Here is a 27,360-nt window from a genome sequence, read left to right on the forward strand (position 1 = left end):
TGCACGAGTCGAGAAGGCTTGCTGGGTTCCCTCAGGTGCCCAGTGACCAGGGAAGCAAGACAATCACTCCAGCACACCAGGCTGATGTAAACAGCCCGTCCTCATCCTTTCAAAGCTAACTCACTACACGAGTCAGGTGGATCTCTCAAACACATACACTTTTTTGGCTTAAGAGAACAGACTCCCATACTGGAAAATCTGGGAACTGGTGAGCGATGAGTTATTTCCTGGAAAATACCTGCTTGCTGGCTGAATGACCCAGATGTACCTTGGGTTCCAGCACCTCAATTTTCCACGATAACTGCTTCTTAAAATTTCTTCTATACCAGACTCTGCTCAGAGCATGACGACCTCTTATCTGTCTACTTAACATGGACTTTACAACTGACCTGTGTCTTCCCCCCCAAATTAAATGAGAGATTCTTCCACTTAATCTCCAAGACTCAGGGTCATCACTCGGCAGCCAAGGAAGGTAGCAGACTGTTTGTCAAAGAGAGCAGATGCCGGGACCAGCTCCCACGTGAGGCAGGAATAAGTGGCTCATAAAGACAGTGTCCTGCCACTTCACGGCAGATAGATGGGGAATCCGTGGCAACAGTGGCTGACTTTATTTTTCTGGGCTCCAAAATCACTGCAGAAGGTGATTGCAGCCATGAAATTAAAAGACACTTACTCCTTGGAAGGAAAGTTATGACCAACCTAGACAGCACATTAAAAAGCACAGACATTACTTTGTCAACAAAGGTCCGTCTAGTCAAGGCTATGGTTTTTCCAGTAGTCATGTATGGATGTGAGAGTTGGACTATAAAGAAAGCTGAGCGCAGAAGAATTGATGCTTTTGAACTGTGGTGTTGGGGAAGACTCTTGAGAGTCCCTTGGACAGCAAGGCGATCCAACCAGTCCATCCTAAAGGAGATCAGTGTTCACTGGAAGGACTGATGTTGAAGCTGAAACTGGGTGTTCATTGGAAGGACTGATGTTGAAGCTGAAACTCCAATCCTTTGGCCACCTGATGTGAAGAGCTGACTCATTGGAAAAGGCCCTGATGCTGGGAAAGATTGAGGGCAGGAGGAGAAGGGGACGACAGAGGATGAGATGGTTGGATGGCATCATCAACTCAATGGGTTTCGGTGGACTCCAGGAGTTGCTGAGGGACAGGGAGGCCTGGCGTGCTGCAGTCCGGGGGTCGCAAAGAGTCGGACACGACTGAGTCACTGAACTGAACTGAAAGACAGTATGGCTATTCAAGGGGTCTAGAAACAACCATGTCTGGCTGTCATCCAACCTTGGGCCTCATGGAACCAAAAAAGGATCAAAAGACCACAAATAATAATAGACAGCAACTCCCAGATTTCCCATTAACGCCCAAGTTTTAAGGAAGTGTATTTCCTAGGACCAGAGAGCAAGGTTTCTCCTACTAGTATAAAACTAGAGCAGGAAGCAACTCCAAAGGAGTGGAAAAGATTCATTCATTTGCAAGAACAGCTGCTCACCTTGGCCTGCAGGGTGTTCTAATGCTGGGAGCAAGGCCCTGCCCACTTCACTAGGCCAGACAGCTGGCTGAAGCCTGGCTGGGAAGCCACGTGCTCTGTTTTCATTAAAGAAGAAAGCAACCATAGAAAGGAAACGCGTGAGAATGAGAATATGAGACAGAAGGTACTCTGCACCCAAGGGCAAAACACAGCATGTCAAACACCAGGAGAGGAAGAGAGAGAAGCAAGGCACTGCTTCTGAGGGCGGGATCGCCACCCTCCCTCAGAAACAGGTTACTGAAAGGGATTTCTCTATAGTTTTTACTTAACAAGAATTAGAATATTTGAAAACCTAAATAACCTCCAAAGGGTCCAAAGTACTGCATTCAATTCCACAGACTCGACATAGCCCGGCACACTACATCCCACAGCTGCGTCCACGCCTTCCTACCGGGCCGCCAGCAGCACGAAGTCTCTTCACACCTCCAAGCACGTTCCCTAAGTTATGCGGGGGGTGTGTGTCAATCTATTCCCATCAGTGGCAGCGATCAAATGCAGAAATTCTGCCCTTCTGTTTAATTTTTCACTTTGGGATCCAAAAAGATGAAGTAAGAGAGCAGAACTGCAAGAAGATCTCAAGATGATGGCTGACTCTGCCTAGATGGGACCGTCTTGCTGGCTGTGGCGGAGGGGCCCAGAGCCCAGCTGCCGTGGGACAGCTCTAACAGGAGCCAGGCCCGCCTTCCCGAGGGGCATCGGGCACCCTGGTGCCACCCAGGGAGGGCACCACATCTGCAACATCACTCAAGTAGTAACCTAAATGTGACAAAGTTCCTCTGCTTCTTTCGCCTTCATACCCAAGGGAGGCAGAGGCATTTGTGTGAGTAAAGGAATTTCACCTAGTAGGCAGAGATGACTCCCGCAGATCAGTCTGCACACGGCTCTCAAAGAGCTTTCTCCTGCCCAGTGGTTGCTCCTCTTACAGGGTCTGACATTCACAAAACAATGACAGTTAAAACTGGGCCTTCAAAATGGTCCTCAACCCCCAAAATCCCAGATCTCATAACTTAGGTTTTCAAGAGCTTTCTCATGCTGTGGGAGAATACAAAATTAAATTTATGGGAGCTTTGTGTTAAATTATTAAAAAAAAAACAAACACAAAACCCTCAGTCCATAGGAGGGCCAACTCCCATGGCCAATCTGAGAGGTTGTGGGGCCGTCCTGCTGAGCTCCGGGAGTCCGCACGTTTGGAGTTTTGCCCACGAAGCCCCGACAGGCCAGCCGTGTTCCCGACAGAAAGCTCGAGCGGATTCCCCTCCTCGGGTTTCAGGATCCAACGCTCGTCGGAGCGTGGCTGCCCCGGGGCCTGCAGAAAGGCCCGCTCGGCAGGAGCTGGCGGACCACCTCAGACCAAAGGCTTGTCTCGTTCTCCATCACTCCCGAGCTCCCAGTAGAAGGAGGCGGACAAAGACACAAAGACAAAGGACGGCCGGCCCCTCCGAACAGCGCCGGCCGATCGGAAGACCGGCGGGGACGCGGCGGGGCGGGGAGGCGCCCGCACAGAGACCGACTCCCGGGGACGCGTGCGGAGGCCCCGCCAGGCCCCCGGCGGGCCGCGGCGGCCGGGAGCGCGCCCCCAGCCCCCAGCCCCGAGCCCCGGGCTGCCCGGAGCCCTCCGCGTCGCCGCCCAGTCCGGCCCTCCAGGCCAGGCCTCCCCGGGCCCAGTCTCCGGCCGGGGCTCGGGCAGCGGCCAGCGCGGCCCAGACCCGCCGCCCTCACGGCGGCCCGCCTCACTCACCCTCCGTCACCTCCAGCACCTTAATCTGCTCCTCAGCGGCCGCCCGCACCTCCTGCACCGGGGACAGAATCCCGGTGAGCGTGTCCACCAGCGCCTCCTTCAGCCCCTGGGCCACCGGCCCCGGTAGTCCCGAGGCCGCGCCAGCCGCCGCCGCCGCCATCTTGCCCCGCGCCGCGCGCCCGCCCCGCGGCCCGACCCGCCGCCGCCGCCGCCGCCGCCGCCGGACGGCTCCCGCGCGCGGCCAATCCGCAAAGCCGCGCCTGCGTGCTGGCCGGCGGAAGCGCGGGGGCGGGGCCGCGGCCCGAGCCTCCGGAGACAGCGCCACCTGCCGCGGGGACGAGAACTGCACTGTCTCCACAGGAACCGGACCCGGTGGCGGAAGAGGGGCGGCCAGCTGCCAGTGCGCAGCGTCCGCTGGAACGCAGCCCTGACTTCCCCAGGCACGGATTCCTCAGGTGTAAGACACCACGTCAGAAGAGGGCGGGATGAGGATCTGCGGACACGGCTTTAGGGAGAGGATCCGGATTAGCGCCTACTTCAAACCAACCTCTTTTGCCCCCAAACAAGCGAGTTTTCCTCTCTCAGACGGGAATGCAGAGGTCGGGGGAAAGACTCTGAAGCGGCTGGCAGGAGTGCGTTGGTTTTTCAGGTGGGTGAGTCCAGCCTCAAGGACTGGGCCAGGAGAGACTGCCGTGGGAAAGGGCATTCCTTCCAGAGTAAGTGCTTATATGACTATATGAGAGTAAGCCCTATTAGTTGAGAAACTATAAGTTTTTTCCAAGGGAATTATGGCTGGACCTTAAAGAGGTGGAGGGATGAGTAGTTAATATGGCCCTCCCGGGCCAACCCGGGGCAAGTCTCAAGGTGTAGACACTCCTGAAGCCTGAAGGACTGCTGAGAGGGGTTAGCAGTGCAGGGCAGGGCGCTGGGTCCCTTCTTGGACCGGGAGGGTCAGAGCCAATGGGAACAGGCATTCGTTAGTAAGCGGTTCAGGTTAAGCCCCTTAAAATGTTTCTAGGAACCATGACTCAGTCCCAAGCAGCAAAGGAAACCAGCCATCAGTTCCTAGCCCAGTTCTAAGACTGCGGAGGCTACGTTGGCCGCAGGGAGAAGCCACCTCACCTGAGTATTCTTCCGAAAGAATGATTCCTTCATTACTTACATTGAGAAGAGCTCTAAACCCATTTGCCACCTCCTATTAGATGGCAGAACCCACTCCATCATTCTTGCCTGGAGAATCCCATGGACAGAGGAGCCTGGTGGGCTACAGTCCATGGGGTCGCAAAGAGGCAGACACGACTTAGTGCCTAAACCACCACCATTAGAGGGCAGAGGTGGCTTGTGTCACGGGCACAACTTTGTAGGGGAAAGATGTCCATTTGGAGGCTGCAGTTCCCCAGTAAGAAAGAGGCTGTTCTTTCAGTGGCCAGGAAAAGCAGAATTCCATTAGAACAGACGTCCATTAGACGTCATGTCACTTTTACCCCCAGAAGAAAACTTAGGCAAGTCCGGAGAGGGGTCTGTTTTCGAACATCGTGGCAGTGGATGGAGAATGCCAGAGCCTCCATGTCTGCACTGGACGTTTCAGGCTCTGGTGAAGGACGTTGGTCCAGTATGCAGGCAGGACCCCGAGCCACCCCAGCCAAGGGGGCCGAGGGACTCCTGCTTAAGGACTGAGGAGCAGATATCTGGGCAGGTGGGTCTTAACTCTGGGTTTGGCAAATGACCTTCCCCATCAAGGCATGGACCAGAAGATAAATGAGACAAAAACCAGACAGAGGGAGCTAGAGAGAGCCAGCGGACAACACAGGAGATAACTTTATTGAAACGCAAATGGCATTGAACAGGTGACTTGCTGGGAGGAGACATGCCTGATGGACAGAGGACCCAGGTGAGAGGGCTTCTGGCAGTGAGGGAAGAAGGCCTCATCCGCTGGCCCCGGGATGGATTTAACTGTCAACTGACTTATTATTTAAGACAAATCACCCAGCTCTCTCATGATTGTTACCGCAATTATGTATAAATACAACGGCTCCCTTTCTCTACATCAGATATGAAAGGGGGTATGTTGAAAGAGGGGAAGACCAATGATAAAAACTAAAATATGAAGACACACACATATCCTGGTTTGGGGGTTTGTGCCCAATAAATTAAAAAAAAAAAAAAAGTGTTGTAAAGATCCCTGCCCACCTTCCACCGGAGGATCGCCATGCATTTGAGAAACAAAGGCTCCATCACGCAAACAGTGCTGTCTAAAACAGGGCAGGTGAGAAGGACAAGGAAGGGAACCCAGCAAGGGCTGGAACTCATTTGAGAAAAAGGTTGTTCTGTTAAAGAAACAAAAACAAGAACACTTAGGAAGCGGGAGACTCCTGCACAGCAGTGGTCTGGAGACCGTCTGGGACAGGGAGCTCTTGCCTTCTCATCTGTGTCTTCAGTCTGGAGACATGGCAGGGAGGCAGGGACATCCGCAGATGAAGAACCCGGCGGGCCGTGGGGTGACTTCAGTGCAGGCTTCACGCCTTCCTCAGGCTCTCATCCTCCTCCAGGCACTTGGTCCCTGACCCCAGGAGGCCCAGTGCCAGATGGGTCTTTGTCCCCCACCCACAAGCGCTCTCACAGGGCAAATGGACTAACTAAACAAGGCCAGTTGTACACACATCTCCCCCATGGCCCCATCTGTGAGTTTGGGAAAATACGAAGCTCTTTTCAGTTAAAAAAAAATTGTTTTAATCGGGGGAAAGATGGACGCCCCGAGGGCCCTCTGCTCATCTCTGAGAAGGCTCTCCTGTGGCCAGGCAGGACCAGGGGTGGGGCGGGCAGAAGGTTCTGGCAGGTGCCCTTTAGAACTGGGACAAGGGTGAGGGGTGCTGCCAGGACAAGCTTCGTGGAAATACAGATCAGACTTTTAAACTGCTCTCATCCCATCAGCAAAAAGAGGCCGAGTTGAGAAGTACCACCCAGCAGTAGACACCTGGAGGAGGCTTCCCTCCGCGTCCCCTCAGGAAGCCCCCTGGAAATCTCAGAGCTGTGATATTTTCCCCTGGAGGTTGTGTTCTACGAGGAAATGCAAGCATTCCCCTAACTTCTGCCCAAAAGCACACACTCTGTTAAATAAAAGGAAAGACAGAATCATGCGGACACGTGAGAAGACCTTGAAACTAATGTTAAAGTCTGAATTTTACCCTAGAACCTTATTTGTGGTCCTAAAGCCCCACTGTGGGGACTCTGGTCCTTGGCTTTCCCTGACACAGTGGATTGAACCTGTAGTGTCCAGCACAGTTACCAAGAGGGTCGTTAAAACAAAACTCGCCGGGCCGTCTCCCTGGTTTCTGATTCAGTAGGTCTGGGACGGGGTCTGAGTTTCATTTCCACAAGCCCTCAGATGCTGCCGACACTGATGGTCTGACACAGATACAAGAACTGCTGCTTTAAGAAATGAAAGAGGTGAATCAAAGGACCGATGTTGACTTCCTTCCACGACCATGCCCGTCACAGAAAGCTCTCCAGACACAGCCATTAAGAGACCCAAAGGCCAAACTGGGGGGACCCAGTAGCACAGGCTTAATACCCCTGGCCTGGCAGCCCTGCAGCTGCTGGGTTTCTCTTGGTGTGTGCCCTTACTCTCAGACTGCGCCGTCTCCCACAGGGTCTGTGACGGGAGTATGTACTCCAGGCTGGGCTGACAAGCACACGTGGGCAGTGGGCAAGCCAAGGTGGTGGCCCCCATGGCTCTGACAAGGTTGACTGAGGGTTCATGAATATATAAAGCTCCTTTCAGTTATAAAGGGCGTTATTCTCAGGCTTTGGTCATCTGAGAACAGTGTCCCTAAAACCATTTTCTTACTGTGGCCTCTCTGGTGGGGCCATGGGCCAGAACTCAGTAGTATAACAGTTATCCAGTTATCATAGGACAGTTCCAGTGTTCCAGCAGCAAACCCTCTGGAAAAGTACATTTCATGCCATCAGTGCGCAGGCAGCGGGGTGGGGGTGGGGTGTTTATAGAGTCTCCCTACTGGCTTCTGCTTAGCTAAGGCCCAGGAGTAGGGGAGGAAGCATGAGGAGAACACGATCAGCCCTAGAGAGAGGGCTGTGTGAAATGTGCAGTGAGGACAAGACCAGCTTCCCTTCCCAGACACCCTGCAATAGAGGGTCCCACAAGCCTCGCTCTCACAGGCAGCCTTCGCCTCTGTGCAGGGCTCCCGTGTGAGGTGTTGCTGGGAGGGGGCTCTCTCCTCCCTCTGGAAATAAAGTGACCTCTGAGACTGACGGGGTGCCCCCTCTGAATACTTGGGGTCTTGTTGCAAAGAGCTCGAAGTGGAGATGAGATTAGGCCCAAACCAGGAAAAGTGGAAGAAAAAAATTTTTTGAATGCCTATGTTGTCTTAGGTCCTCAAGGAGGATGGGCAGACTAGTTGGTCATTCAAAACCAAAGCTTAGCCTGCGGACCGCTAGGGACTCTGCGAGGGGACCCCCAAGACCTCAGCCAGCCTCCCACTTCCCAACACACAGATCACGCAACAGAGACGCCGAGACTAGACGCGCAGAGATAAGCACCGCGGAGCTGCCTCGGAAGATGCGACGGCGGCAGCCAGCCGCTCCCGGAGACACACACAGACAGCGCGTCCTCTGCCGGCCTTGACACCTCGCGCTTTATTTCTGGTGCCTAAGCAGGAACGGAGGACAAACACACTGGACAAAATGCGGTGGTCTCCTTCATCCAGAAATGGGGGCCGTGCTTGCACCTCTGCCCGGAAGTGGGGCTGGGCGCTGAAGCACATGGTCTGCTCGCCAGATGCAGTGAGGAGAGGAGCTGGGGGCAGGAGGGGGCGGCACCCAGCCCAGTCCTGGAGGGGCCGGGTTTTCTCAAGGTGCCGGGATGCGAGTTTAGTCCTGGGACCTGGCCGTCCCTTTCTGAGGGGTCCCAGCGTCTCAACCAAGAAGCAGGGGGACCGGTGGGAGAGGATGCTGTGGATCTGCGCTGGCCACTCACTCCAGGGCAGGGGCGGAGGGCGGGGGGTCGGCTTCAGAGGGGCCTGCGTGAGCGCCGAGGGGCCTAGCACCGTGAGGAGGCTTGGCCGGCCACAGTCGCCACGATTCCTGGGGGATGATGGACGCCCACAGCCAGGGGCCCAGGTGGACAACTGGAAATGGAGTCCAGACTCCAGAGGGACAGTGGTGGGTGGTACCCCCGCGCTGGCCGGGAGCCCACTTTCTGGAGGCTGGCAGCTGAAGAGCCAAGTGCAACGCTGCCGTTGGCTCTGTGGGCCAGGGCTCAGAGATGAGGCGCAAGAACCCGAGGCCGCCAGGGCCAGCCTGCTGAGATCCAGGCAGACTGCACCGTGGCCTCCACGCTGGCCGGGGAGGCAGGCATTGCTCCGGGAGGTCTGAGGCAGTTGGAATGGAGGAAGGGGGTCACCCCTTTCCTTTTTCTCAAGTAGCCAGTAACACCCAGGACAGAAGGCACCGGCCGGGCAGCACCGAGAACAGAGATGGGGCTCAGCCCTGGGGGAGACGGCGCTGGAGCCGGAGCCGGAGCCCAGCCCCGGGTCGACAGCCAAGGTGGGGCTGAGAGGCCAGCGCCCAGGGAAGGCCCACCTGGCGGGGTGTCCTCTCGTCCTTCCAAGCTGGGACGCCCCGCTCCAGGGCCGCCTCCTTCTGCACGGCAGAGACCTTAAGGCAGTGATGTCAGCACCATCCTTGGACAGACAGCCTCTTCCCACAGGAGAATTGCATATTTTCTGGCAGGGTTGGGGTCTTCACAGCTCTAGCAGCATTAACAGACATTCCCTTCAGCAGATAAGATCCGTCATCCCTGGGAGCCACCAGGGGAATTGCAGAAGCCTCTGAAAGGAGCAATCTGACCACCTTTTGGACCTAAGTGAACGTCTTCTAATAGGAAGATTCAGATGCAGTTGCTCCTTGGTTTGGTGGGACAGAGAGATCCAGGTTAGTGGTTATTGTGCCTGTAGGTTCTGATAAGAGTGTGTGCTACTTGGGGCTCCAAAGAGCATCACAGATCCCTGGTCTGCAGAGCCCAAAACCACAGCCTCGCCAGGCAACCCAGTGCACTGGGCAGTTAGTCGAGGGCTTCTTTATGGCCAGCTCCTGCGGTTTGGACGCCATTTCTCAGGTGATCCTGAGGGCCCACAAGATAAGATGTGTGTTTAGTGGAGATTAATGTTTCCTGCTAGACAGTGAGTGTAAGGACTCACATCTTTTTTTATACCTAGTGACTGGTACACACTAAGTGCCCAATAAATGCTTGTCCAATGAAGGAATTAGCACTGCCGAACCTTCAGGGCAACTTCTGCAAAAGGTGGATCCCTTTCGAAGGCAGATCTTTGCCACCAAATCAGACTCCTTATATTCTGATTGGGAGCGTCTCACTTGGGTGTCCACTCCTAAGTGAATCTTCGCTTGTTCAGAACCAACAGTAAAAGCCAGCCAGGGATTTTGGATTCAGTTGGGCAAAGCAGTTGCCATCAGAACAGTGCATGGAGGGGCTCCACAGGCCACAGACAGAGGGAGATTTCCAGTTTCCAGTTACCCTCCAGTCCACGGGGAAGCTCAGCTGAGGTCTTCTGTCAGGATGGGCCCACGTTCTCCTCCAGAGACTGGCCGCCATGCTCCAGGCAAGATGTGTGGCACTCGAGGTCCCTCCTGTCCCACTGCTGAGCTGGCACTTCAGGTCCCACGAGAGCCCCCAGAGTGCCAGACACGGCTGCGTGGCAGGCGCCTTGTGGGTGCCAGTTGCCTGGCATTGGATTCTCCACAGGGCGACCTGGAAAAGCCAGAACAGCCCCAGGATAAGCAGCTTGAGCATTTCATGGACTTGTGAGGGTACAGGAAAACAAGCCGAGAAAGAAGAGGAGAATAAATAGGCAAATGAGAGGGAAAAATGGAAACAAAACAAAAATAAAAAAAAAGTCGGGTTTATTGACTCGTGTGCTAACTTAGATGCTGTGAGCAGAGCCGGTGGCGTTTCTCTGAAGGCTGCAGTGGCATCCTTGTGGTCTGGCCGCGTCTCACGTGGGTGCCGTGTCGCTGGTAACCCCCATGTGTCGAGAGGGGGGGCGGGTAGCGCACCTTGCAACTGGACTTCCTCCCTCCAGCTTCATTTTTTCCTTTTTTTTTTTAAACCTTTTACAGATTGATTTAAACGTTGTAAACCACATGCTTTTTTTTTTCCTGCAGCCTGATCTTGGGGGCAGGGAGAGCTGTTGGCAGTGGCTGGAACTGGGCAGGGTCCGAGGGAGGGTCCAGGAGCCGCCTCCTCCCAGAAGACTTCCCCCGGCGAGGCTGTGTCTCGGAGCCGTTCGTGAGAATCAGGAACTACCGCAGGCTTGTCTGATGTCTTCTGAACCCCTCCCCAGAAAGCCCAGGAGTTTGTAATTGAGACGAGAAATCAAGGAAAAAGAGCCAGGATCATCTTCTCCTCAGAGTCACCAGAGGAGACTAGGAGATGGATCTGGGGACGCGGGTCCACCCGCCAGTCCCACAGGGAGTTCTCCAAGGTGCAGCACCAGGAACCTGCCCCTTCCTCCACGGCCCCTCCTGTCCTGGGGCTGGAGAGCCCGCGCTGGGAGGAAGCAGGGCAGAGGGGATGGCACGGCACTGTCCCCCGCCCCGCTGTCTCGTGACTGGCTGCTGGGCCCTCAGAGCGTGGCCTGGAGGCTGGGGTCCAGGATGCTCTCTCTGTCTGGAGACTCGATGTAATTGGCAGCTTCCTGCAGTTTCAGCAGCATGGCCATCTAAAGAGGGGCAGAGAGACAGCTAAGGAGAGTGGGGACTTGCAAGTGGTGGAGAACCCAGGGAGTGCAGGGCTGGTTCCACCCTGTGTGAACCTGGCCCTGGGGAGTGAGGGGCGACTGGGGGTGGCGCACGCTGTGACCTGCTGGCCACTCCCTGGAGGGTGTGGGGGCCCCAAGGCCGCCTAACAGCTCTTCTCCAAGAGGCTGCAGCCCAGAGGGCTAAGCGCCGAACTCAGGTGCCATTAGGACCTGCTTCTCCCCAGGCCCGCCCATCTCTCCAGCCCCGCCCACCCCATCCCTCCAGCCCCGCACCCCTCCCTCCCCACCCCGCCAGGCCCGGCCTGGATGCCAGTGTCTTCACCTCCTGCCCTGGTCCTCTCGGCTTCCTCAACAGGTCACAACTCTGACCCCCTCATTCAGCTAAGGAAGCATCGTTGTTCCAGCCTTCTGTTTACACGATTAACACTGTCCTGACTTAAAAGCCTTTTTATACAGAGAACACCTGTTTTCTACAAGGTCCAAATTTAAATAAAATGTATTAGGATTAAAGTAGAACGATCTCCTACTGGCAGTGTAGAAGTGCAAGATCTTGGGTTTGTGCATGTGTCCATCAGATCAGATCAGTTGCTCAGTCGTGTCTGACTCTCTGCGACCCCATGAATCGCAGCACACCAGGCCTCCCTGTCCAGCACCAACTCCCGGAGTTCACTCAGACTCACGTCCATCGAGTCAGTGATGCCATCCAGCCATCTCATCTTCTGTCGTCCCCTTCTCCTCCTGCCCCCAATCCCTCCCAGCATCAGAGTCTTTTCCAATGAGCATGTGTCCATACCATCTGCTAAACCGTCCTGCCAGATGGCTTGATGACCAACACCCCCTCCAGCAGAAGGAAGGGCCGAGCCTACCACATGTGTGACTCTGCCACCATTGAGCTGGTTACCTCCTTGTCATAGGCTTCCCCCCAGTGATTAAAGAGGGGAAGGGTCGTCTTCCGTTTTTATCCTCTAGTCAAAGCCTGCTCATATCCTTGGTCCATGTTCTGTATGGAAGTTTCAGGGTTTGGGTCATATGTTTTGGGTGTCAGTTCTCTTTGTTACAAGCACTGTAGATATTTTTGTAGTTTGTCACCTGTCTCAGCCCGTTTTTTTCTTTTTTAAAAACTATTTATTTATTTGGCTGCACTGGGTCTTACTGGCCACACACAAACTCTTAGCTTCAGCACGTGGGATCTAGTTCCCTGACCAGGGACTGAACCCGGCTCCTGCCTTGGGAAGGCGGAAGGAAGCCCCTCAGCCCACTTTCTAAGAGCTCCTGGAGTCACTGCACCGTGGCTGTCCCCAGGACGACCCCAGGGAGCAAGGACAGGAGCAGGACCAACATCTATGATCTATGGGTCCCTGGCTCCCCCGCTCTGCATGCTGTTCCCACCTGGCCTCTGCCGGATACACCTGTTGCTGGTGGGCGACACCGCTTAGCTCAGTCTGGGGTTCTGATGGTCAGAGCTACCACCACTGGCCTCACGTTCACCCCGGCCTCTGGGCCCAGCAGGGTGTGGACGAGGCTTCCGTTCTGTGACACCCTGACTTCCGCCTTACAGCGGCCTCTACTCACCAGTGGGTCTGAGTCCAGGGAGCTGGGGGTGCTGTCCTTGACTGTCCTGTCCTCTGGGGGCGAGGCAATGCTGTGGGGGCCCACGGTGGGGGGCGGCAGGTGGTACAGCTTTGACTGGTCTTGTTGGGCTGAGGGCCAGGGAAGAGTGTCCCGGACCCACTCCACAGGGTCCTCCCAAGCGGCTTTCTGCCCGTGAACCTGGAGAGAAAGGAGCAGTGTGATCACTGGTGAAGAGCCCGCGGGTGAGCAGCTCCTGATGTGTGTGCCGCGTGCGCAGTCCCTCAGTCGTGTCCAATCTTCTCGGCCCCGTGGACTGCAGCCCGCCAGCTCCTCTCCATGGGCTTCTCCAGGCAAGAATACTGGGTGGGTTGCCATGCCCTCCTGCAGGGGATCTTCCTGACGCAGGGATCGAACCCTTGTCTCTCGCGCCTCCTGCACCAGCAGGCGGGTTCTTTACCACTAGCCCCACCTGGGAAGCCCCCTGAAGTGTCTATACTTCCTCAAACGTAAAGCCATGAAGTTTGGATTCCTGTAGGGTTTTGAGTTTCCCAAAATGGGAAATAAAATAAGTTGGCATAGGTTGGTAGAAGCTGTCTTCTTTGTTTTTTAAGTTTTGACCACAGCACACGCATGTGGGCCCTAGCCCCTCACCCAGAGACCGAACCCGCGCCCCAGGTGCTGAAAGGCGGAGTCTTAACCAAGGGCCGACGGGGAGTCCCGAGACCATCTTGGAGAATAATTTGGCAAACTGTATTAAAACTTGACATGGACCCCACAAGTCATATGACCCTGCAATTTTACTTTCCAAGTAAGAAATTTCAGTTCGGTAATAATAATACCTTTTGAAAGAAATTTGGGCTTTGCTGAAAGGAGATATCATCTGTGTAAAAATGGTTTAAATTACAAAACTGTTAATAATAACGCAAAATTAAAGGAAAATGGTGACACACGGCATCTCTGGAACTCTCCCACATCATCAGATGGTGTGTGTCACACCGACACATGACTCTTATGGATAAAACATGACCACTGGTCCAGTCACCACGTCACCGGTCAGTGGACCAGTGATGAGTATGCCCTAATTCACGGGTGAGAAAACTGAGGAGGTTTTTAAAAGTGACAGCTGCCTTTTGCACAAAGTTCTTATTCTCACTTTTACAAACGTTTTCACACATTTCATTTGACTTCAAAACAGAGCGAATTTATACTGTCTCCTTTCTTACATACGAGGAGTTTAAAAAGGTCAAGTAACTTGACCAGAATAACATTTTTATTAGTAATTAGTAATGACCTAAAGCTATAATAGGATTTTACTTAATTCTTAACTCAGTTGTTTCTCTATCTGGCCAAATCCCTAGGGAGTGGTTTGAGTTTGGAGGAGACTCAGAGGCCGAGGACTGGACACACAGCCCCAGGCCAGTGGTTGTTAGCCGTTTGCTGGGCGCTGGCCGTAGGCAGGAAGGCAGCACGGTCTGCATAGCGCCTCGCCCGGCCTGTTAGGAGGAGAGCCTAAAAATCTCAGGGGCCGCGTGTCGGACTCTGTCTCCACTCTGTGAGGTGGGCCAGCCTGGCCTCGGTTGAGCAGGGTCCAGGGTGGGCTCACCTTAATGCCATCCTTGGCCCCTTCCTGTAGGTAGGGGATGATGGAATTGTTCCACAGGTCGATGAACCAGGTCCGGAAATCCTCGATGCCGATGGGGCAAGACAGAAAGAAGCAGGGACCTGGCAAGAGAAGAGGGCTGTGAAGACGGCCTAGAGCCTCACTCCCTGGCCGTCTGCCCCACTGACTCCCTAATACCAGGCAGAAGGCCTTGGAACCAGAGCATGAAAGAAGCACAGGGCTGGGCTAAACTGAGATCGTGGTCAAGACAGTGGGAGCTGACAGCCTGCTGCAGCCTCAGAAATGATGCTTCTCCAGGTGGATGGGAGGCGGGGGAGCCAGAGGCAGCTTTCAGCTCCCCTAACACCTCCCCTGCGTCTTCTCAGCGATCCTGGGAGTGTGGGTGAGGTCAGGGCTCTGACAGCTGACGCAGGCAGGGGGACCACACTGGGCACTTACTCAGCGACCCACGGCTCTAAGGCTGCAGGCGTGGGGCCAGTGAGTGCTCCACACACTGAGGGCATGGAGGGAAGGGGACCCACGCCAGGCGTGGGGCCAGTGAGTGCTCCACACACTGAGGGCATGGAGGGAAGGGGACCCATGCCAGGTGTGGGGCCAGTGAGTGCTCCACACACTGAGGGCATGGAGGGAAGGGGACCCACGCCAGCCCCGCCCAGGCGAGGCGCAGGCTGTACCGATGAGGAAGTCGGAGGTGCTGTGCTTCTCCAGGAAGGTGTGCAGGTGGTACCACAGCTTGGGCACCCAGTCCAGCACCCGCAGCAGCTCCTCCCTGTTGGCGTTGATGTCGCCGTCCGACTCCACCAGCTTCCTCCTCAGGTAGCGAACCAGGAAGCCGTTGGCGGGCTCCACGTTGTTGGAGAAGGTCAGCATCCTGTGGCCAGGGATGCAGAGGGTCGGCGGGGGCACTGCATGAGGGTGTGTCGACTCCGCTCCCACCCGCCCTGAGCCGCCTGCCTCCCACTGATGCCCACGGGTCTGCTGAACTCAGGGCCGAGGAAGAGCTGGCGCTCAGATCAGTGACCCCCTCAGGTAACCATCGGACCCCACTGGCCTGGACGAGGGGTGTGTGGGCAGAGGCTGCACCTCTTCCTGTGTCAAGGGCCCTTCTCCCTCTGCACCGACACGGCACACACCTCCTCTCCCAGCCCACAGGGCGCTGCTACTTGTCTTTCCTTCTGCTGTGCCTCTGGCCAGATCCCGGACTGAACTGGTTTACAGACTTGGGGGCATCTGGAGGCCCATCCAGGGCCATAGATCTTACCTGAAGCTTAGGTGCAAGCCGTGATTGGGTGTCATTTTTACTGGTTGATTAGTGGTACCAATAATATAGGGACTGCGGGAAGACAGAGGAAAAAGACTGGCTTAGACCTGTCTGAACACTGGATTTCTGCCGTGTGCTACCTCACTCCGGGGAACGCCTGGGGTGGACTGGGCTCCCCCCGCCCGCCGTGGGGAGTCTGGTCCTGACCCCAGCTCACCATTTGTGGTACTTGCAGGTCAGGGCCCCATTGACCAGCTCGCTGATGGAGCCTGCCTCACTCAGGTCATCCAACAGGATCACCAGGGGGACATCCCCAGTTCCTGTTTCCCGGTCTATCTGGTTGGCCAGGTTGGAGAGATACAGCTGCAGGTCCTGAAATGAAAGAAGGGGGCGGTCAGCACTCAGGAGCAGCGAGCCCCCGGACCAGCCTTGCAGAGGAGGGTTTCAGAGGAGCTGGGCTGGTTCTGGATCCCGGGAGGGGCCTTGGTTCCTGTGTGATGCGCTTGGACCTGGGACTGCAGAAGCCACCACCCCAGCCCCATCAGCAGTGGCCCCTAAACCCCTCAAGGTTGGGGAACACACTTGTCAGATAGCTGTGCACAGGATCTGCACTGGGAGCCACCCGAAATGGACGCGCCTCCCCGTGGGGCACAGCACGCAGCGACCTTGGAGAGGGACCTGGCAGGGCTCAGCACAGCGTGTGACAGTTCCGAGGGCTCCCCTAAAGGACGCCAGCCCACGGTCAGAGAGACGTTCTAGAAAGAGGCTGAGGGGAGGCAGAGGAGAGACTGACAAGGCGGGCAGAGGGCCGGTGGGACGTGAGAGGGACGGAGCGCCTCCTCCCCGGGGAGGGAGGAGCCTGGATAGGGCTGCCGCGGGGGTAGGGCAGCACGGTGGAGCAGGGCGGTCCGGGCGAGCGCGGGCACCTTGCAGGACTGCTGGTGCATGTTGAAGGTGCTGACGATGCCCTCGGTGACCTCTCGGCCAGAGCGCTCCACCAGGTACTCGGCCAGGCGGTTGGTCAGGTAGGTCTTGCCGGTGCCGCTGGGGCCTGAGAGGACGAGCCGCCGGTGCTTGAGCAGCAGGCCGATGTAGTGCTGCATCATGGGCTTGGGGATGAGCGTCTCGAACACCAGGCTGTCCACACACTTCTCCCTGAGACCTGCAACACGCCTGCCTGTCTGAGCCGGCGCCCCTGGGCCCAACAGGACCCCCTGGGCTGGCTCTGATCACACGGGGCAGGCTGTGTGCTATGGGGGTGGGTGGAGGGGAAGCCCAGGCGGGGCAGAAATGTCCTGTGAACACGTTCCCTGGGACGAGTCCGGAGCAGGTGAGCCTCTCTTGTGTTTCACGGTGACCTCCACCCTGCAGCCCCTCAGCCAGCTCCTGCTCCAGGAATACACGATGGACCGCCTGACAGTCCCCCTGCACCCCACAGCCTTGCACCCAAGGGTCCGGGACTGACCTTTGAGGGAGACCACTATGTTGTTAACCCCTCGGCGGCAGGGGGGCAACTCTGGGGGCTCCGCGTCCAGGAGCCGTTTCACGTGGCTGATGCTGTAGCCGTGGATGGACTCAGTGCTCAGTCCCAGCGTGGAGGCCGGGTCCATCTTAGAGATGTAGTCCTGACGGGAAGGGAGGCGGAGAAAGAAGGTGCTTGAGAGGGACGAGGAAGAGATCAAGACCACAGGACGAGCAACGCTACAGGGCACAGCGATCCACGAGGAAGGGGAGGAGCCGTCTGTCTCCTGGGGGCTTCTGCACAAAGGCTCCGAGGCCCGGGCCCCCGTGTTCTCAGAGGACCGGCAGCCCCTGAGCTCCTGCACCTCTTACCTTGAACACCTGGAAAACAGCGCCGTCCAGCAGCTTCCAGTCAACCTGCCCGCTGACCTTGCTGCACCCCAGGAAGAACTCCTGCTGCTTCAAGTCCTGTGAGGCCAAGGTGGGCGGCTCAGGAGCCACGTACGCTGGGCTTGGGGGTCCTCAGAGCCAAGGCTTCTTGGGTGGAAACGACGGTGTCACGCCCCCCGAGTTCCTTACCCCTTTGATGATGTGCTGGGGGGGCATCCTCACCACCACCCGGAGGGTCACCTCCTCCTTTGGGCCGCAGGTGCTGATGCCATCCATGGGGGACAGGTCTGGAGGTGGGGACAGGAATGCTGGTTGGGGGCACCCCAGACTACCCTACACCTTCTGCCACTCCCCTTTCCACAAAGTCTTTATCTACCCCAAAGAAGTACCAGGAGTCCAAGCCCAAAGAGCGAAGAGGGTTTCAGGACCACAGCGATCCTTGGTGTCTCAGGACTCTGGCGTCGGCTCGCCGCAGCACTGGTACCTCTCTGACCCCGGAAGCCGCACCAGAGTGCGTGAGGGGGGAATACTTTCCTTCTTTTCACCCGCCCAGGGCCTTCGCCCCAACAGGTACCTGTGTCTGCGAGGCTTGGGCTGAAGGAATGGGTGAGCGCCAGGCCCAAGGAGCGACGAGGGGAGGGTAGAGCCGAAGATCCCGGGATCTGCCCAGGAGCGGAGCCCGCCGAGGGGCCTGGGGCCACCTTCAGCCGGTCGTTCTCTGCTTTCAGCAGGTCCACCTCCAACTGTGGCGAGAACAGGCGGGTCTGGAGCCTCGGCCGCAGGGTCCTGCAGCCCCGCCCCGCGCTGCATCCCTCTCGCAGCCAAGGACCCACGTCCCTTCCCATCCTGCAGCCCCGCCCCTCCCCGTATCCCCGTCCTGTGCTCCATCCCGCAGCCATCCCAGCAACCCGCCCCGTCCCGCGGCCCCGCCCCTCGTAGCCCCGCCTGGTTCTGCGGCCCCGCCCCTCCCGCAGCCCCGCCCCTCCCGCAGCCCCGCCCCGCCCAGGACCGACCTGCATGTTGTGCATGGTCTCCCGCAGCTGGTCCAGCTGGTGGGCCGAGTTGAGGGCTTCCAGGCGGATGTCTGTGAGCTTCATTTCCTTCTCCCACAGCTCTGAGCGCAGCTCGGACACCTCCTTCTTCTCCGGCTCCTCCTCCTCGCTGCCATGGAACAGCCGGGCGTGGGGGGCCGGGGGAGCGGGGCCCCTGGAAGTAGGCGTGGAGCACTGGGCGTTGGACCCTGAGCCCGCGGGCGGCCGTCACTGGCCCCACGGCCTGGGGAGGGGGCTACAGTGGGGGGCGGCCTGGGAACACTTACTCGGGGGCGTCGGTGCCCGCAGAAGACGAGGTGGAGGACTTGATGGAGGGTGAGGCAGTCTCGGTGGACGCGTGCTGCAGTTTGGGGGACGAGGGGGCGGAGGAGTCGGGCGTGGCGATCTCCTCGATGTCAGAATAGGAGGAGGCTGACTTGGGCCCCTTCTTTATACTGAAGGCTTTGTTGAAGGAACTTCGGAGCTAAAACAAAGCAGATTGGGGAGAGAGCTGTGAGGCCAGGCCCTGGAGATGGGGAGGTGGGAGGGGGCTTCTGAGACACGGGCCAGAGGAAGGGATGTGCGGCAGTGAGCACGCCCTCAGGAGGGCTTCTCTGGCCTTGTGACATGAGGGTGGGAGGCTTGCCTAGGGACTCAGGCTGAGTGAGTAAGACTCCCCGCACTGTGGGAACGTCCTGGGTTTTTTCTCCCCCTTGGGGGCTCCCTGCTGTGAAGGGACGGAGGGGACCCCCGGGGCACAGGGTGTACCTCCTGGTGACCCCATCCTGCTTTTTTCAGCAGATCAGCAATTGCTTAGCCTGCAGCCTGGCTCATTTGGGCCTCAGGACCCACCTCTGAGCTGGGCTTATCAGATCAGAGCCTACCCAGCAGACAGGGACAACATGATTCTGTGAATCAAAAGATGGGAGTGAACCAAGCTCCTTTCACTGCCGCCCGCGCTCAGCACATTGCAGGATACAAGTGTTTTCGACCATGTCCACTCAAGTGTGCCAGAATTAAGGGATACTTCCCAGTATTTCCTCCGAGTATGCAGGAGGAACTGGCTTGGTCTTGGGTGCTGACGAGCTGGATGTTAGGGATGCGGGAGGCAAACCAGGGATCTGCCCCGCGCCCGTCACATGCATCCATTCAGCATGCACACACACGCAGGGACACAGAGATGGAGTTGCAGCCGGAGACAGAGTGCGGAGGGCCAAAGCAGACCAGATCGCTGGGACGGCAAGAGCAGAGTGCAAATCTGAGGACTCTTCCCAGGTGTCTCCTGGGGCTCAGGGCAGCTGTGGGTGGTGGTGATGCAGCAGGGGCGTGTCAGGGTCTCTACCAGGAAGGACATAAGGAAGACCCATCTGGCTCGATGGGGGTGTGAGGGGGGAGTGTGTGTGCAGGGTTGTGTCCTCTCTGGGTAGTCAGGGCTCAGTGTCAGAAGTGCAGTTCTCTGTGGAGATGGAGACCTGGGACTAGGACACGAGCCTCCCACTTTTGTCTCGAACCCTTGCGTCTCAGGAGACCGTGTGTGTGTCCACGTGTGAACTGTGACCTCCATCTGCAGGCCCCCCACCCCGCTGAGGTCATGGAGATCCTAAGTGGGAACAGTGCTCTGTGTGAGTCTGTTTCCAACGCAGAACTGCTGGGCAGAGGGACTGTACGGTGCGATGTGGTAAGGGACGCTGGGGTCAAATGATGGAGCAAGACAAACCCAGATTCTGTCCTGAGGGACATCTCAGCACGTCTCCAGTGAGGCCGTGCGTGTAGAAGGCAGCACTCCTCAGATCTGAGCATCTCGAGGGGCTGGTGTGAAACTCGGGGCAATGCCAAGCTATGACTCAAGTTTCAGTAATCACCCTGCTCCCCATGACCGTTGGACAGGCTCTAGGGGACGGAACCTCTCCCTGAACCTCCCGCTTCTGACCGGCATCTGCAGGAAGCACTGCTCTCTGTCCACCAAGATCCCACCTCGATTCCACCTCCAGTGGGCTCCTGCCCTGTATGACACTCTGCCTGCCTCCTGGGACAAGCCGTCTATGAACTCCCAGAGCCTCGCTCACTGAATTAACAAGCATTCTGACACCACTGGATTGTCATCAGTCTTATATAGACTATTTCTGTCTACCTGGCAATTTCCCAGGCTCTTTGAGATCACAGATTCCATGTTTTGGAGAAGGCAATGGGAACCCACTCCAGTACTCTTGCCTGGAAAATCCCATGGATGAAGGAGCCTGGTAGGCTGCAGTCCATGGGGTCACTAAGAGTCAGACAAGACTGAGCGACTTCACTTTCACTTTCCACTTTCATGCACTGGAGAAGGAAATGGCAACCCACTCCAGTGTTCTTGCCTGGAGAATCCCATGGACGGAGAAGCCTGGTAGGCTGCAGTCCATGGGGTCGCACAGAGTCGGACACGACTGAAGCGACGCAGCAACAAATTCCATGTTTCCTACCCTCAGACACCCAGCCAGCGTTGGCATAGGGTCCGAGTGGACTTCATGGGTCTGGTGTGTCAGGGTTCGCTGTTTATTTCTGACGTTTATACCCTAATCCCCGAAACCCCTCTGTCAACCCCACGGCTGCTCGGAGGGCTCAGGCTCGGGGGTGATCTGAGGTCCCACCCCTCACCTCTCTCAGGCTCATTTTACTTCAGAGCTAAATCCGCAGGCCGCACCCAAGCTGACCTGGCCTCTGGCGAGCGTGGTAACGCTCACCCCCTTAGAGCCTTCCGTGTGGGGGGTCTAGGGCTTGGTGGAGCGAGGGGCCAGGGCACACTGTCTTGGCAGCCTGATGGGCACTGTCCCGTTTGGCTGCTTTCGTAGCAGGTGGACTTTGGCACCAGGGGAGACGGGAGGGGGCAGCACCCTCCCACTGCCCCAGCCAGACCGCTCCTCTGTCCTCCAGGAGCGGCCGTGGGTCGACATGCAGGGAGGGTTAGGGGCTTGGTGGAGGTGGTCACGGTTAGTTTCATGAGTGGTTGTCTCTGTTTAGGGGGAAGGGGTTGCTCTGGAGAAGGGGAGGGTGTGGCAGAGGCAAAGAGGAACGGGGAGGAATGAGTGTCTTACCTCGTAGACCTGGAAAAAAATAGGGATTTAAGTCAGCATTTTGAAGGAAAAAAAAAAAAAAAGAAGCAACACTTAATCACTCATTTCACACAGCGGCCCGTCTGGACTACACCACGCTCTGTGCACAGGCTCACTGGGTGGGGCCAGTGGGTGGGTGTGCCCCTGGGGCTCCCCTTCTCCACATGGGCAGCAGGGGGCATGGCGATGTCGGAAAGGGCACCCCAAGTCAGCTTAAGGTTTTCTGGGAGATACGAACAGCTAGAACATCTCTCTCTGGACCAGTCAAGCAGTGCAACAGTTCCTTTTGGAGTGATCTGGCAAGTTCCACGGATACCTCTCCAGGAGCACCTCAGATGAGTAGCTCTGTTCATAACATCTCTCCACAGTATGGGAGGGGTGGGCACAGGTAGGCCAGTCCCTCTGAGGACCTCCTGCTGCTGCTGCCCACCAGACATGTGCAGGGCTGCAGGGGGTGGCTGGCGGGGGGAGACCCTGCTCTGGGCGGACACCACCCAGGGCTCCCATCAGACGGGACTCTAGCGTGGCAAGTTTGGGGAGGTCAGCTCCTGTGCTGCAGTGGGGTGGCCCCCCGGTGGCCCACACGGCTCCCCCCAGACCTTCACCTACCCAGCTCTTCTTCTTCTTCTTCTTGGCATCGGCCTCCTTGCCACTGCTGATGCTGGAGTGGCTGGTGATGCTGTTGAGGCTCGAGATGCTGTCGGAGGAGTTCTGCCTCTTGATCCGGAGCTCTGGGGGCCAAGCACAGGGGCGGACACAGACCCAGTGGCTTTAAGGCAACGCTGTGAGGCTGGAGGCCGGGCTTGCTGCAGGAGGAGGGGGAGGAGGAACCCACCTCCTCATCCACATCCTTCACTTGTTGGGAGCATCCTCTCCACAAGCCTTTGTTGGGTGTCAATCATATTTCAACATAAACAAATAAACAAGTAGGAACCGATCCCTGTTCTCAAGAAGCTGCCGCCTAACAGGAGAAAGACCAGCACAGAAACCAGTGCCCTTGGTTCGAGCAGCAGGGATGAGGGGCAGCCCAGGCCTCCACCGTCCCCCAGGCTCTCACTGGCTGCCACCCTTAGGACTTGCTTCAGAAATACTGGCTGCCAATACTGGGAGGAGGCGGGGCGCGCAAGGCCAAGGGCCTTGCATTTAACCCAAACGGGCTTTAATTTCCCTTTTAATCTGATGGGCAGAAAATCTCTTCAGCTTTTGGAAAATGTCTGTAACAGCACCGAAATGCCCTCCTCTCCTACTTCAGGGAAGGAAAGGGTTAATAAAGGAGGCAGCCTTTGAGTGGTGACAGAACAGAAGCTCTTCATGTGGGATGTGGAGAAGCCCCTGCAAAGGCTGCGCGGGGAGCACTGGGGTTTGGGTGCGGGCACAGCGAGGGAGCCGGGCCAGCCGGGTGGGCGAGTCCTGGGTGCCCCTCACAGGACTGTGCCGTGTGCCACAGGTAAGGGGCAGCGGAGTCTAAGCAAAGGCCCCGGGGGATCAGATGTTTTTTATAAATTAATTCAGTTGTTTTTGGCTGTGCTGGCCTTCGCTGCTGCCTGTGGCTCTCTCCAGTCGCGGTGGGCAGGGGCTGCTCTCTAGTCGCAGAGGCTTCTCCCTGTGGTGGCTTCTCTTGTTGCAGAGCGATGGCTTAGTTGCCCCGAGGCATGTGGGATCTTCCCGGGCCTGGGATGGAACCCATGTCCCCTGCATTGGCATGTGGATTCTTAACCACTGAACCACCATGGAAGTTCGAGGATTGGATTTTTAAAACCTTATTTTGAAATCGTTACAGATTCACAGGAAACTGGGGACAAGTGGGCAGGCAGCCCTGTGCAAGGCGTGCGGGCCGGCGAGCTTTTACTGTAAAGGCCAGAGAGCAAACATTTCAGGCTCTGTGGTCGGTTGATCTCTCTTACAACTGCTCAGCAGTGCTGCGTGGTTTTAGAACAGCCACAGACGACACGTGCATTAGTGAGTGTGGCTATGTGCCAGTAAAGCTGTATTTGAAGGCAGGTGGTGAGCCAGATTTGGCCAATGAGCGATGGTCTGCCAACCCCTAGTTTGCATTTTCCTCCAGAACACGTATTGCTTTTGTGACCAATTTAATTTACAATTAGTTAATTATAAAATAAAGTGAAAAGCAGCAAAACAACTGTCATGATACCTGAAGATCCAGTTAGTTGTGAGCCTATCAATTAAAATTTTAAAACATGCTATATAGTACTTTTAAGAGCAAAGGATATGCTTTAGAATCAGTCTTCAGAGAAAAAGTTAGGAAATCTTTTGTGCCTTTAAAATTTCGTGCCATATGCATGTGTTACTATCTATACACCAAATAAAGTTAGGCATCATTGCGTTAAGCATTAGTTCTGTGAAGGCTCCTAGAAATCCTGACCGAGCTGGACCTGGGTCAACAAGAAGGACCACGTGGAAGCCAAGGGCACTCCACACAAACGTATCTGAAGAGTCAGGTTACTCGGGAAACCAGAAGCAGCTCAGCGTCCCAGACCTGTCACTAGGAGCCGTGTTTGAGCAAGTTGCCTGTCTTCTCCGGTCTTACTCTGAACTGCAGAGCACACTTTGTAGGGCTGCTGTCTGGACTAGATGAGCTAATGTAAGCAGTGATCAGAGCAGGGCCTGGTGTCCTGCAGATGCTCCTGAAGGCTGGCTGTGTCTGTGGCCAAGTTGGGCAGAGAAGACAGGAGAGGCGACGGGAGACGTGGACACAGCCTGCACCAGCGAGAGGTGGTGCTCCTTTCCTGACGGTTGGATACATTCTCTTTCCCTCTCACTTGCTTTTCTGAAATGTTTCAAACTCACAGAAACACTTAAAACCAAGGCTGACCTCTCCGTTGAGCCCTGAGATCCACTGATCTCTGTCTCACTTGAAGGGGAGCTTCTTTCCCCACAGAGAACCGAACTAAGCATCAAATGGCGTCACACACACGCCTGTGCATGCACACACGTTGTCCAAGTGGAACGTGCTAGCTCTTCAGAGCAGCTTTAGGTTCCCAGCAAGACTGAGAAGGTACAGAGGTGCCCCACTCCCCCCCCCGGCCCCACGTGTAGGGCCCCCCGATCGGCACCCCCACCGGATGCTACACCTGCGGTAGCCGACGCAGCCACCCAGGCATCTCAGCACCCCCAGGGCCTACGGCCTACACTGGGGTCCACTCAGCGCCACATCCTGGGGGTTCAGACAGACGGACAAGGACCTGTGCCCCCATCACCACGTCCTCCAGAGTGCCGCCATGGCCCTACGGATCCTGTACCCCGGCCTGGCCACCTCTACTCCCCACCCCACCCTCCCACCGCCCCGAGTCTCGTCTTTTCCACAGTGTTCTACAGCTGGCGTCACGGAACATGCAGCCTTCCCGCTGGGCTCTGTCACTGAGTAACGGACACTTAATCCGTCGCTGTCATCGTGCGGCCAGATCACTCAGTGCTGAGTGATAGTTCATCGTCTGGCCACCGCACCATTTACTCATACACTTGTCCATGCAGGACAGCTGGGTTGCTTCTGAGTTTTGGCGACTGTGAATAAAGCTGCCGTAAACATCCACGTTTAGGTTTTTGTGGGGACGTGATATTTCTGCTCCTTTGGGGAAATTTCAAGGAGAGTGACTGCTGGGCCGCACCCACTCATTAAAGTGCTATTTTAACAACGGTCTGTGGCAGTCATCTGGGGTCCAAGGAGAGGATCCCTGGTCTCCCTCAGTCCCTTGGGTGGTGGGGGCATGTCCCTGCCACTCCCCTGCTGACTGTCGGAGGACCCTCGCCTTCTAGAAGTTGCCTGGAACATTCTGGGGACACAGAAGCCCTGCAGTAAGTCTCCTTCCAGCCCAGTCCTGCCACTGCCCAAAGGTAGGGGGCCTACCTTTGGGTGTGGCCTCTGAGGCATTGAGGGCCCCTTGAATGACAGCCTGCGCCTCAGAGTTCTTCTTCTTCAGAAAGTCTATGGTTTCCCGTAAGTCCAGCAGCTCAGTGTCCTAGGGAGAAACGGGAGTGGTGTCAGGTGGGAATGGGGCTCCCGCTCTGTGGGCTGGGCCTGACGGGGCGGGCAGGACAGGTGTGTGCCGGGGCAGGGGAGGCCTCACCTTCTCCTCGGCGGTCTCGGCCAGGTGCCGCAGGCGGCAGGTCATGCTCACCAGGCTCTGCTCAAAGGCTGCCACCAGGTTGGCCTGAAAGAGATGGGCATGGGATGCCTCAGGTGCCATGGCGTGGGGGGCGGCTGGGCTGACTCTGGGGGTCTCAGGGAGGACCAGTGCCAACCAGCCTCGTGGCAGCCCTTAAACCTTGCTTCCCACTCTGGCCTGAAGACATGGCCTGGGGCACAGACATCACCATGGTGGGGTGGGTCTCTGGAGGCATCTAGAGGCCCGGCTATCCCCCGCCCCCGGGAAGCTGTCCCCTCTGGGGCCCTGGCTCTATTCGGTGTCATTCCTTGCCCAGAGCCCGCCACGCCCCAGAACGGCCTGTACTTCTCCCCAGCCCCGCGCCCCAGAGCCTCTGTTCTCGGTTCTCCCTGCTTTTCCCCCGACAGATGCAGCGCAAGGCCCTCGGGGCAATTCCGTGTCTGGCCGCTAGGTGTCAGGCCTGCTCCACGGGAGCGAGGGGTCCCCATGAGGACTTCGAGGCAGGGAGGGGTGAGGGGCCCACGAGGCAGAGAGGAGGGGGTCAGGTGGGGAGGGCAGAGCTCCAGCTCTGCCAGCTAGGGGGCTGGGGAAGTGGGAGCTGAGGCTGCGATCAGAGAGGGCAGGCTCACGGAGGAGAGGGCAGGCTCACGGAGGAGAGGGCAGGCTCACGGAGGAGAAGGCCAGCCTTGGGGGGCGTCTAAGCCAACTGTGACCTGGGGAGGGAGCGGGGGACGCCCCTCGCAGAGCTCTGAGACCTGCGACCCGCTTCCTGTCGCCCGGCGTCTGCCTCCCTGCCCTCAACAAGCCTGGAGGCCTCTCGGATCCAGGGAGCAGGGCCCCCGTGTGCTGGACTCCTGCCTTCCCGGCCCGGGGCCCCTCTTGCTTGGTGTCCACCTTCCTACCCATCTGTGGACACGGGTCCCCTCGCGAGAGGCCTTCAGACCCCAGCTCCTTGGGCCCACCCCAGCCTCTTTGGTCTGGGGCTCCCTCTCCTTGGGGGGTGCTGCTGCCCGCCTCCACATTGTCCCCGCCCACTAGATGGCTCAGATGCCCTTGGCCAGGGCTCAGCTGGGGGCCTAGAGAAAGGCTGGTGAGAGGGAGGGCAAGGTGTCCAGACTGCCCCGTGTGGGCAGCTGGGGAGGCCTGGGAACAGGGCCCAAGGTCTGGAATCAGGACCTGAGGACCTTCCAGAGTGTTGGCGTCGCAGCTCCCACTGAGGGCAGGGCTCCGACCCTCGAGGCCAGGCTGCCTCTGATCCCCAGGAGAGTTGGATCTCTCTCAGCCAGGGGCACGTCCTGCTCTGAGAGTCACCCTCCAAGTCCACAATCCGGGCCCCCCCAGAGAGTGTGGCAGTGACAGGGTGCAGGGTCAACGGGTCAGACGCGCTCCTGCTCTTTGTCCCTGGGGCCCTCAGACAGGGACCCCCCGGGCCTGCGGGTGTGATGGCCTTGGCGGGCGTGGGGCGCGGTCCAAGTAGAGACGGGTCTTGTTTCTCTCACTATTTTGTGTCCCAGCTGCGGGGAAAGGCCTGCCAGGGGCTGCACACAAGCTGGTGAGGAAACACTGACCACTGGGAGCCTGGGGAGGGGAGACAGGGACCCGGGTGTGGGCAGGATGCAGCCGCAGGGATGTGCTGGGGACGCCTGAGCTCTCGGCGCGGTCTCAGTTCCATGGGAGACCCAGGTCGGACAGCTGGGCTCCCCCGGGAGGAAGGCGAGAGAAAAAACCAGCGGAAACTGCAGACACGG

At 57.3% G+C, this 27,360-nt stretch overlaps 2 protein-coding genes across 2 annotated transcripts in view; both read right to left on the reverse strand.

Moving 5' to 3' along the window:
- The window catches only part of IPO9 (importin 9), a 39,598-nt gene extending 36,147 nt beyond the window's left edge, over positions 1–3,451 (reverse strand). The window contains exon 1 of the mRNA XM_024976944.2: positions 3,271–3,451. Within this exon, the coding sequence (XP_024832712.1) occupies positions 3,271–3,430 (160 nt within the window). The 5' untranslated portion in view covers positions 3,431–3,451. The remainder of the gene's footprint in view (positions 1–3,270) is intronic.
- Positions 3,452–5,055: 1,604 nt separating this feature from the next.
- Positions 5,056–27,360, reverse strand: part of NAV1 (neuron navigator 1) — a 196,958-nt gene continuing 174,653 nt past the window's right edge. The window contains 16 exon segments of the mRNA XM_059875850.1: positions 5,056–11,024; positions 12,636–12,833; positions 14,239–14,357; positions 14,931–15,127; positions 15,518–15,589; positions 15,735–15,889; positions 16,444–16,679; positions 16,983–17,142; positions 17,351–17,446; positions 17,558–17,655; positions 17,943–18,111; positions 18,382–18,574; positions 18,687–18,883; positions 22,098–22,219; positions 25,354–25,465; positions 25,574–25,657. Coding sequence (XP_059731833.1) covers positions 10,929–11,024; positions 12,636–12,833; positions 14,239–14,357; positions 14,931–15,127; positions 15,518–15,589; positions 15,735–15,889; positions 16,444–16,679; positions 16,983–17,142; positions 17,351–17,446; positions 17,558–17,655; positions 17,943–18,111; positions 18,382–18,574; positions 18,687–18,883; positions 22,098–22,219; positions 25,354–25,465; positions 25,574–25,657 — 2,304 coding nt within the window. The 3' untranslated portion in view covers positions 5,056–10,928.

Source organism: Bos taurus, chromosome 16 (assembly GCF_002263795.3).
Source record: "Bos taurus isolate L1 Dominette 01449 registration number 42190680 breed Hereford chromosome 16, ARS-UCD2.0, whole genome shotgun sequence".
In the NCBI taxonomy this organism is placed as follows: Eukaryota; Metazoa; Chordata; class Mammalia; order Artiodactyla; family Bovidae; genus Bos; species Bos taurus.